Genomic DNA, 12,375 nt, shown 5'->3' on the forward strand with positions numbered 1-12,375 from the left:
CTTTTTTTTTTTTTTATTTATGGACATGGCAATTTTTTTGGACATTTTCTAGCTTTTTTTTTTTTTACTTTTTTTTCTGCCTTATTGTTATCAACTTTTTTTTTTGCAATTTTGTGGATATTTTATGGTAATTTTTAGGATTTCTTTTTTTTTGGGACATTTTATAGTTAACATATTAAAACATTTTCTTTTCTGTCTTTTTAAAATAACCTTTCTGACTGTTGGAAAATTTCATCGGCATTTCATGGTAATTTTCCGCTTTTCCTCTTTTTGGACATTTTTAGGTAATTTTTAAAACTTGTTCATCTATACGTTTTCTCTTTCTGATAACTTAAAAAATTGGACTACATTTTTTGCAAATATTTATTTATGTTTTTTTATCTCAATTATTAATTCATTTCGAATAATATTATATCTAAAAATACAGATATATATATTAATTAAAAAAATCATAAAAAAATTTTCAATAAAAAAAAAATACATATACACACATATATATATATGTATATATTAGGGGTGTTAAATTAATCGATTCGGCGATATATCACGATACTACATCGCGCGATTCTCGAATCGATTCAAGAAAAAAAAATCGATTTTTTATTTTTTTTATTATTTTTTTTTTTAAGAGCTCAGAATTGTTCATTCGGTAGTCTTACCGATTCAACGTCTTATCATCATTGCCTTTTTTTTTTTTTGCGTGTGTGAATCGATTTTTAAACTTCCATTTTTAATGGAAAATATTCAACAAAACGTCTGACTTCGGGTTAGGATTCACACCTTGAGCATGGAAGAATGTTATATGAACGGAACATTAAGCCTTAATATTTTATTTTAATGCTGTTCAAACATGAAACAGATTACAACCTCTATAAGACTGAAATTTCAGATAAATAAATAATACATTTTCATATAAATCTTACACTCTACAAGCTTACTGATTAGTATTTTCTAAATTTGAATGAAAAAAAATCGCAACAATCGACTTATAAATATATATCGGGATTAATCGGTATCGAATCGAATCGTGACCTGTGAATCGTGATACGAATCGAATCGTCAGGTACTAGGCAATTCACACCCCTAATATATATATATATATATATATATATATATATATATATATATATATATATATATATATATATATATATATATATATATATATGTGTGTATGTATTTTTTTTTTTCCCCCCAGAGATCCACAGGAAGCCACAAGACTAAAGAGCCACATGTGGCTCCAGAGCCGCAGGTTGCAGACCCCTGGATTAGGGCTTCACTTTCGGAAAATATTCTAATCTTTGAATCATATTTATTTCAGAACTTCACCAATGAGTATTGTTTTCTTTTGGCATCATGTATTATTATAATTTTTTTTCCCCGAAAACAAGTCGTCCATCTCATTAGTTCTCAGCTGTATTGCAATGCTGACTTCCGAGTCAATTTTGATGGCGTCAGAGCGCCAGTAGCGGGCCTGCGAGTCAAGTGCGGGCCCTTTTGTTTGCGTTCGGATAGAAGCATTTTTGCGGCCACCTGCTCTCGAGGCCACTTGACTATTCAGCCTGGCCACTTGAGAGCGAGTGCGCTGCTCCATGTGTGACACACAAAATAGGTGAAGAGCCGTCAAAAGCCATTTTGGGAGTTGTTGCCGATGGACGCGGCGCATTTGTGGTGCAAAACGTACAAGGCTACAATAGCCACTTGGTTTGAAAATGACACTTTAGAAAACGGACAGGAACTAATGGCGTGTGCAGGAGCTTTGGGATGCCAAGGTCAGTGCTCATCTAGCTTTTAGTGATACAAAAAAAAAAAAAAAAAAAAAAGAACCTAACTTGTGGAATGAATCTACATATAACTTTTACATTTTCAAATGTGTCAGTCAGTGGTGGCTTTCAGACATTTGTCCACTTGTTTTCAGCAGGTTATATGCACTTGAGACTAGATGTGGGTTTGCTTAAATGTACAATATTTCTGACATGGGTATAGTATGAACACATGCGACTCAATTTCTGTCTTGTATGGTTGTTTGGTGTTAAATGTGTGTTTTTTTTTTTCAGTAGATAGAGCGGATTATGGACATTGATAGTCTTTCCCAGAACTAGGGATGTTAATTTTTTTTCCCTGTTGTTTTGTCTCATCTGTCCAAAGGACATTCATGCATTTTCACAAATGGTCTCACTTTTTTATGATCTGCTTTCAACAGTGATGTCCTCCTTGGTCGTCCATTTTGGTTCAAACAACAACAAAGGGTGCAATCTTGGTTCACAAGTAGGGTCGGTGTCTGGTTTGATTTTGCGGTCTTCTTGATTAATCACGTCTTGAAGCAATTAAGCAACATGGAGTGCACTACTTGGACTTGTTTGTGGTCTAAAGAACAACAACATTGGTTATGGGAAGATGAGCTACATGCACGCTGGGCTTCATTTCTTACACTTTTTGTTCAACAAATTACTGCCATGGGAACTTGGAATTTAGTTTGGCTGGGCTGATAAAAAAAATACAAAAAATAAATAAATAAAATAAAATCGAATAATCACTACTGGACTGATTTTCCTTTTCAAGTCCAATATTGATTCATAAACAATGAATCAATTATTTCATATCATTTTTTTCCCATAAAATCATAAGAACATATAATTTTAAAGGCCAACCTTCTTTAAGTATCTTACCGTTTTTTTGAAATGTACTGTTCACAATTAATTTAAAAGTATTTTCTTACATTTATGAAGGACCTGATTTAAGACAATTCAGCATCTTTTTAAATTAGAAATGCTGGTGTCAATGTTTGTGTAACACTTCAGTGATTATAACGTGTATTACTTTCGTTAATAAAGTAAATCATTTAACCAGTTAGTGCCTTTGCAAAATTTAATGTTTGTGGTATTTCTATCATGTCCTGATATTTAAGAAGAATTGATGTTCCATAACTAACATGAAATTGAAAGAAAATCAAAATAGACTTAAACTGAGCTCTTGCGAATCAAAATTGAATCCATCGAGGGAATGAGAATCGATACCCAGCCCTAGAATTTAGGACAGTCACACAATCGCTAAATCAAGCTTGTACAAGTGACCATTAATAATCATTAAAATCCCAAACCAAGTGAACACACTTATCACTTGTGTCTTTGCTCGACGTCTGCCACATCTCCCTGTCCAAGTCGCGTAACCCTGACATGATCAGTAAGCACCAGTATGGACAATACATGAGATGCAAAGGTTTGAGAGAGTTCACATCTTGCTGTCATATCCTCAACAGCAGCTGACAGGCAGGCTGTGAGCAGGGAGATGAGACTGGCGTGGGGAGACGAGGGGCCCCCGCAGGATGGCTCAAATACTCATACTGTTTGATGGTTGGCCTGAAAGACGAATCTACGTGCGCTCTTTGTCGACCTTGCTTCTTTGCCTGCCTCACTTCTCCCTTTTTCATTTCCATTTACCAACAACTTGTTGGCGTAGAAAAATAGCATTACTCGCTCTAACTGGTGTCAAATATATTGATCGACCTCATGTGCACAGCAACACAATGTTGATTACGTACTCTAACATAAACACAGTTACGGGATCGCAGGAGAAGTGTGTTCAGGTTGGCACTGGGAGTCACATGTGCTGCGCTGGAGATAAATACGGCACCTGGGGGATTACACCGGAGCACAGGGTAATTACACCATCCTGTGTGTGTGTGTGTGTGTGTGTTCCTCTGCAGCTATGGCTGAGGTATTGACATGCTGAGCGAACTCGGCTGCCTGATCCTCCAAACAGCCAGACGCAATCTACTCATACACACGCCGAGTGCAAAGCCCTTTGGCCTTTAGAGGGCAGGCGAAGACAAGGAATATAAAAGCGGGAGTGGAGGAGGGGTTCAAATTGGCGTAAAAGAAAAGAGGCGGCGAGGGAGGCAAAGACGATGCAGTGCTGCCTCTTTGAGTTTTTGGTCTGAGGAGATGTCGCATCCCTACTCCTCCCCTCACTGCCTGTAAACAAGAGGCAGGATGAGAGAGTGGACCTCAGCCAGTGGCATGACATCATCATCATCATCCATTGGGAGATGCTCGCTATGAAGCCAAGTGAACTACAAGAGTGCATCTTTGAGATGATTCATGTCATATGCAAAATGTGGCAAAAAAAAAGGTTGCCTAGCTTTATTAATGAAGGGATACTTGACTCATTAAGCCATTTTCAGCAGTAATATTTTGTCCAAAGGGAATTTGATGTTGAATGGAGGGAACAGAAATGTTTTTTTTTTTTTTTTTCTTTTTTTAAATAATTGTTGTGAAAAGTAAATTTTAATAAAGTGTATTTAGTGAAAAATGTATCAAAATAATTCACCCGTTTTCCAATGTAGGCTTCCAGTTTTAAATAAATAAGTTGAACAAAACCAGGCACGCTTAAAACAAGAAACCTCGACCCCCCACACAAAACCAAAATATGCTATTCAAACTAAAATGTAAAAACAAACAAAGATATTGAATAACTAGTTACATTAAGTGGTGATTGATTATTGCGCGTCTCATAACATGATGGGCTGTACTCCTCCAGCGAGAATTACTGTCTGATGTTTAGCATTTTGGCTACTAAGAGTGATGTGTTGAAGTGTAATACTTTAGGTTAGATAACACATTAGGGAGTCTAGGGCTGCACGATATTGGAAAAACATGCGATGTGCGATATAGTTGCTGAACATAGCGACATCGATATTATTGCGATATTTAACATTTACCTAAAGAAATTACATTTTTATTACCTAATAAAAGAAAAACATTTTTCATGGGGCAAAATAAGCAACCTTCATGTAATCTTAGTTAATTAATTGTAATTATGTCTTGATAATTATCAACTATTGAATGGCGATGCACATTTTAGTTAGCATCTGACTGGTCAAATTCATATAAAAAGCATAAAATTCCATCTAAAACTTATTGCGTGCCTTTGCGATATGCATATTGCAAGGGCCAATGTCGCGATATTGATATTTTTTCGATATATTGTGCAGCCCTATTAGGGACCATTAGCTAAGGTGACAAACATACTTGTCTTTTCATAAACATGAAATCACATCCAGTTAAAATGTGCTTCTTACTGTAGCTTTGCTAGTTAGCATAGATGATGAAGCATGCTCCTGTATGCAGAAGGACAAGTTAAGATCGGCAGTCACATTAAAGACATGGACTATTAAAAAAAAAGAAGAAAAAAAAAAGAAAAGAAAAAAACATCTCACCTCTGAGTCTTGTCACTGCCAACGCTAGCGCTAACCTTAGCTGACTGACACCTTACAGGTTCTAACATTTTAGAGCGAGCTAAAAGACATTTCAAGTTCCCAGCAACATATTGCTAGTTCCAACTTGACTTATTTTTTATTTTTTTAATCAACACGGCTGTTTTCCACTAGTTAAGACACCTAAATGGCTTATTATCACACCAAACTGTACACATTGTACAAGAGTCTTACCAAGTTTGCAGGAAGCAAGCGCACCATTGACAAAAAGCCTCTTCGCTGCCTTTTTAAAGACGCCTTTGACATTGTGGAGGCAAAGTCAAACTTGTGAATCTTTCAGTGGATTCTTCCTCTTTGTACACGATCATCAACAAGCTGCCTGCTCTCACTCGTGCGTTGTGATCATTTAGAGGTGAACAAGAGGTGGCCTTTGGAACGACAACAATCAAAAGAGCAAAAGCAACTGCAAGCTGCAGGATGTACTCAGCTCGTCACTGACAACTCTTCATTCATACTACACCACTTGAGTATTAGTATCAGTCTGAAAAAATATTTTTGAACATCCCTATTAGCTAGATCATGTTCAACTATTGGATCATCATCCAATAGTAAACATGCATCATCATGCATGTTTAAGTTTGCGTCTGACTGGGCAAATTCAGATAAAAGCATGAATTCCATATGAAACTTATTACACGTCTTTGACATGACATGCCCCTCTTATTGTATGCGTGTCTGAACTGCACAACCTTGTGTCAATTTCCACTCCAATCAGCAAAACACGCAGGGCTGCCAACTAAGGAGGAGTCACACAAAAGACTCATTTACATGCAAGCATGGACACTTAACTGGACATTGGCATTCTATCAGAACATTCTGGATATTCAGTATTGTTTTTTTTTTTCTTCTTTTTTTAAAATATATATAAGCAGCTAAATACTGTATGTGTGGATGCGTTCATGCCAACACACAGACATACACGGGTCATGTGAGGTGGCCTTGGGCAATGGGAAAACGGAGGGAGGGGAGTGTGAGAGTTAGCCTTGCCCTCAGCAGTGGCATCCTTTCCCTGCCAGCTCCACAAGCCTGGAGGGACCCACCCCACCACACACACACACACACACAGGCCACGGCCTCCGAGCAGACAGGCTTACAAAGGGGTGAGATCACTCCTAAAAAAAAAAAAAAAAGTCTTTGTTGGCGTGCCAGTGTCAGTGTTGCCCTCTCTGGCCTAACTCAAACCTTGCCAGTTTGGCTCAGCCTGTCTGCTGGAAACAACGACGGCAGAGTGAATGATGCACCGGTGAATAAAAAAACAACAACGTATAGTTCCAGGAGGCTTTAGCAGGCACTAGGAAAAAGAATGGGAACATAGAAAAGGTATCTGGCCCACTAGTCTAGTTTCTATCTAACCAAAACAATGGTTACGCACTGGTAAACAGGTCGGGTGTGCGCCCTCAAGCCAAAACTTAAAGAAAGTAGATCAGTCAAAGATGGCCATGCCAACAAGATGTAGTTTAGCAAAAAAAAGCCCACTAGAGACGTTAGAGCCTGAAGTCAAGAGGGCCGCCTCCTCAAAAGCCGCTCGACAAGAAGGCCATCAAGTGTGAGGAAAGAGTAGACAGTCGGGAGAGAAGTTGAATGGAGAAGCCTGCAGCTCGTTTCATATTGAAGCTATTCTCATCATCACTTGTTTTTCATTTCTTTTTTTGTTTTAAAGCTACGTCCCTGTGAGGAGACCTGACCTACAGCAGGCCAGACGTCTGCTACATGCACGCACGCACACACATAGGCTTCATCCGTAGCTCTAATTTTACACATAGCAGGAGCCGCTTTTTCCTCTGACCTCTTTTAATTCCATCAACCTCCCTGTTTCGCAGGATGAGCAGGAAAACAAAGTAAGAGAGAGCTTTGTTTCCTCTCCGGGACCAAATAATCCCAGTCTAATTTATTTTTTGAGGACAGAACATGTACTTCTGCTGATGGGGAACGTCACATCAAATGAAGTAGAATTAGCCTAAACCATGAAGATGCAGAGGTGAGTGTCATCTTTAATGAAATTACAGTAAAAGCTTTCAATTGTGCAACGTTGGTCAACCTCTGGTTTGCTTTTTGGTGTTAATGAACCAGTTTACACTTATGGTGTGTACAAGCCACTCACATCAATAAATATTAGGAAGCGTTTTTACTGCTTTTCATTTGATTATTTTATATTTATGCCAATAAGTACACATTACATAATCAGTTCCAGTCAGGGTTACCGTGGTTACTACTATTACACTTTGAATTAAATGACTGCATTTTTATAACATTTAATATTGTTAACGAGCATACAATTAAATTGGATATTGTGTGACATGTTTGATTTACTATATAATATAGTATGGAGCTCTTTCACCGTGACTGCACCTTATGGGTAGCAGCATTTATTAATAGAAAGTACTTAATCAGTGTACTAAATTATTATATAGCAATGCTGGTTAGATTGGATAATGTTGGTTAAGACTTTTGAATGCCAGATTAGTAACTTGTGATTTGTACAGATAACCTTTTTTTTTTTTTTTTTTTAAATCAAATGAGGTATTTTGGAGTAAGTAACACTGTTTCATCTTGTTCATGCATACTGAATGTTTGTCTTATAGAAAAGTACACTAAAAAAAAATCACTATGGTTCCTGTTTTCCTGCTGATTTTTTATTTATTTATTTTTTTGCCATGCACATTTCTGCATAACCTAACAACAATAGATTAAAAGACACACATTTGAAAGAAAATGTATGGATGATTCAAAATTCATATAGTAAATGTGAACAGCACTGATGAAGAACTCTTACCTCTCTACTGGCCTTTTACTGAGCTGGTGCCAGTCCTAGTTTGGTACCGGTAACTCGCGCAAAGCCAAGCCAGTTCGGCTTTACATGGGCAGTGAGCCATTTACAATAAAATTGGCTCTGTGGATAACTTCAGACGCAGCATTTCATCTGCCAATGATCTCAGTTGCGTTTGTTGGCCACATAACTTAAAAGCTTGTTTTAGCTACAGCAGCAGTGACATGCAGCCAACCGGCGCAGTAAATCATTAACTAAATGGCCAATTCCGAAGGATTGGCACTCTTGGTAGCTTACGGGCCAGACAAGTGTTTTATTTCAACATTACAGTGTATGATTCCATCAGTAAGATGGGGATGCTATTTAATTAAATAAATGACCACATAGTGGATGGATAACATGAGTACATACAGTAAAAGTTGACATATGTAACATGCAGTACAGTAATTTCAATTACACCTACAAATCACTGCGCTTATTGTTCGGACTCATAGGATGCTATTAATATAGTAATTAATGTTCAGACCACATCGACTTTGGGCTATTGAAAGCACTACCTGCTGTGAGAAACGACCCACCTCCAACCTCCAGAAGCATTTTGGCAATGTCCATGTATCCGTTGAGCAGGGCATCCCGCAGTGGGCTGACCCCATCCACCACACAATTCAAGATCGGGGTGGGCCGGTGACGTAGCAAAGCCTCCACACACGCAGTGCTGCCACTGTTACATGCTTCATGCAGAGGTGTCCAGCCTACATGGTCTAGTTGGAGAGAGAGGGGACAAAAAAGGAAATCATGCTTCCACATAGAGAGAAAAAAAAAATCTAAAATCAGTCATATACCAAACTACATTTACCATACAAGGGGTTCCCCAGTTTATGCCAGTTACATTTCAATGGTGTTGACGCAATGCAAAAGCACCACAGTCTCTCACCAACCTACGCTAACACAGTACTAAAGTCATTATTAAATATTTGGATGAAAAACACTTCTACGCCGCAAATATGAAACAAACAAATGCAATACAATATGCACAGGCTAGCAGTAACTGTGCCACCTGGCAACGTATTTATTGTGCGTCATTGTGCAAAGAAATTTATTGTGCTACTCGTAACCTTGAAGTGCTGGTTGTTGGTAACTCTCTTTATGGGCTGTATTGCCCTTTTTTTGACATGCATGCCATATTTTTCAGTCTATGAAGGACAAAAAAGAATGTCTTATTTTTAAGCACCCCCATTTTAGCTTGGAATTCTTCAGCTTCTGACTAGAGGTGTGCAAAATTTCCGATTCTTAGATTATTCACGATTCGGCCGTGGAACAATCGAGAACGATTCACAAACGTCCAAATTCCGATTATATAAATATGCCAAGGGAAGCGAAACGAGCGAAAAGTACGCGGAACTGAAACGCAGTAGCGCGCGCGGTCTTCGGGACGCTTTTTGGGACGGACCGAGAGTACACATCCACAACTCACGCCTCGAGATTCAAAACAACAACAAGCATGGCTGAGCTGACCAACCCACCTCTTCGTGAGATCAGACCTGCTCCGAAAAGGCAAACAACTTGAGGCGGAAGTATCAGCTAGCTGGCTGCAGTGCGTCGGTTAGCGTTCTACAGGGCGCCGCGCAGTGATACGAACGAACGAACAGAAAAGTAGTGGCTGGCGGTAATGGCGTCTGACTTTATTCAGAAAAGAGTATTGTGGTGGAAATGTATCACGCTTTTGAAAACAAATAGTTTTTTTTAGAAGAAAAACGCTTTATTTCCGAGACCCCAGCCAGCTTGCTGGACTATTTTCCTCTCGTCCAACGTCGAACATGAACGCGTGTCACCGAACGCTGTCAGAAAGAAGTCAGTGCTGATCGCACACACGGGAGGTGAGGATCAAATTGAGATTCATGTTAAAAAAGCCGAACGATCCCTTTAATGTTTACACGTTCATGTTTACACAAGTTAAAAAGCAGAAAAGCACTTGAGGGTTTTTTTTTTTGTACCTCTGAGAAACTTTAATGTTTACATGTTCATCTTTACACAATTTAAAAAGCAGGAAAGCACTTTTTTTTTTTTTAGGCATTTGTATTGAAGTAGTAGTTCACATTGTCTTTCATTTATATCTCAGTGCACTTTTGAGTGGATAAAAATAATATATTTTTGCTCAATGCTATGTTTTATTCTGTTGAAGACTGAATATACTTAAAAGCTGTCGTTACAGAATGAGGACTTGAGTATTTTATTTACTGTTTTGAACTGTTAACTTGATACTGAAATAGTAGTTTATTTAGGCCTGAGAGGACGTTTGTACTATTTTTGTAACTAATGTACGAAACATTAAAAGCACCAAAATACATTGGTTTTTTTCTTTTTTTTTCTTTTTTCACCTTTTTATTGCTTTAAATGCGTTTGTTTTTTTTTTTTTTGTTTTTTTTGAAGAGCTCAGAATTGTTCATTCGGTAGTCTTACCGATTCAACGTCTTGTCATCATTGCTCTTTTTTTTTTTTTTTTTTTTTTTTTTGTGCGTGTGTATGTGTGCGTGCGTTTGCGTGCGTTTGCGTGCGTGCGTTTGCGTGTGTGCGTTTGCGTGCGTTTGCGTGTGTGCGTTTGCGTGCGTTTGCGTGCGTGCGTTTGCGTGCGTGCGTGTGCGTGCGTGCAAATACGTATAAATACATTGGTTTTTTTCTGCTGCCTGGGGGGAAATCAATAATCGTTTTATAATCGAATCGTAGCCTCTGAATCGTAATCGCAATCGAATCGTGAGGTGCCCCAAGATTCCCACCTCTACTTCTGACCATGTCTTTGTTTTCTAGACTTGATTTGTTTTCATTCACCATAGTAGCAAAAAGTACTGTAAATTACATGCCATCAATACAGGTTGAACAGGAGCAAATTGTTCTTAAGGTATGAATACTTTGAGAGACTAGGCAAGCAGCTAAGTTAACGCCCAAAGCTAACAACCAGGTTAGCAACTAGGTCAACAAAATGGGACAACTATAGGACAGAAGAGGCTGGCTTCATAGGCAATTATGCGCTAACCTAAAATATATATTTTCAATCACTGATCTGTTTGTTACCATTGCCACAACAAAACTCAAAAAAGGCGTCACGTCCAAAATGTTTGTGTTATGTTTGTGGGTTACATATGAGTGAAACATTCAACATTCACAAATCAGAAATGTAAATTAATAAATGATTCTCTGATTCTATGTAAAGCCTAAAACAAAACTTAGCCCATCTGTGGACCAACTGACGTGGGCCTCCTTTTAGCAGATAACCTCTAAATTGAATCTTACTCTTCCATTAAGCCCCCTTACTGAGACCCCAGGTTCAATTTTGCAATTCAATTATGATTTCAAAATAGTTGAAACCTTTCAAAACAGGGCAACTTTTCCATAAACGGGGATGAAAAGTAATTATTTTTTACCTAAAGCAGCAGACAAAAAAAATCCGTACCAAAAGACACCAGTAATCTATAAACCCAAGCTTCCCTATCCAGCTCACTGTTAAAGACACACCCTTTCCATTTCAGCGAAAGGTTAACCTCAACGATGACGCATTCGTACATTTAATTCCTCCTTTTTTGCCTCCCCTACTGTGTTAATACGTCCTCGCTGGGGGTCGACACAGACACCGAGGTGAATGCGAGAAAGAAAGTCTTACCTTTAACATTGACGTCGATGCCAGGGCATGCTAGAATGTAAAGCACAGTTTCCACTTGGTTCGTCTTGCATGCTCTGTGGAGGAGGGTCTCGCCTTCGATCAGGACACACACGCGCACACACAACAGACAAACACCCAGAGAGAAAATTCAAAATTACGATGCGTCCATTAATCTCTTCCATATGGTAAACGAAGTACTACAGAAATGTTCCCGACCATCAAAAAAAGCTGTCAAGGAGGACGCAAATTAAGACGAGTGTTTAGAAAAAAAGAGGGGGAGCGCTTCCAAGGGGAAAAAAAGGGACGATGGAAGAATTTAAGATAGAAGTGGTCAAACTCCTCATGCGTTTTTTTTTTTTTTTTTTTAAACCAAATTTCAAGGAACAAAGTTAATAACGGACTCGATGGCGAGCGGATGAATGATAGTGGCGCTAGAGTGGTCCTGCGTCCTGGTCCACATATTGCGAATTGAAAGCAAGTTCTGGTAGACAGCCCCCGCACAAAGCCTCCAAAGAGAATCCTCACTGATCCCGGGTTCAAACGCCCCACTGGGCATCGACACTGTTGCCATGTGAAGTTTAATCAGCAAACTAACACGCAACCGATGGACGTGTATTGACATTTTTAAATATTATTTTTCTCATCTGTACCCAATTCCTCGCTTCCTCTAATGTGATA

General features: G+C 38.6%; 1 protein-coding gene across 6 annotated transcripts in view; it reads right to left on the reverse strand.

The window, feature by feature from the left end:
• Positions 1–12,375, reverse strand: part of slf1 (SMC5/6 complex localization factor 1) — a 28,521-nt gene that overhangs the window by 1,114 nt on the left and 15,032 nt on the right. For all 6 annotated transcript variants that reach the window (XM_077522791.1, XM_077522790.1, XM_077522793.1 and 3 more), the window contains exons 16-17: positions 11,698–11,790; positions 8,621–8,803 (exon numbers count right to left, since the gene is read on the reverse strand). In XM_077522791.1, coding sequence (XP_077378917.1) covers positions 8,621–8,803; positions 11,698–11,790 — 276 coding nt within the window. The remainder of the gene's footprint in view (positions 1–8,620; positions 8,804–11,697; positions 11,791–12,375) is intronic.

Source organism: Festucalex cinctus, chromosome 5 (assembly GCF_051991245.1).
Source record: "Festucalex cinctus isolate MCC-2025b chromosome 5, RoL_Fcin_1.0, whole genome shotgun sequence".
NCBI classification, from domain to species: domain Eukaryota; kingdom Metazoa; phylum Chordata; class Actinopteri; order Syngnathiformes; family Syngnathidae; genus Festucalex; species Festucalex cinctus.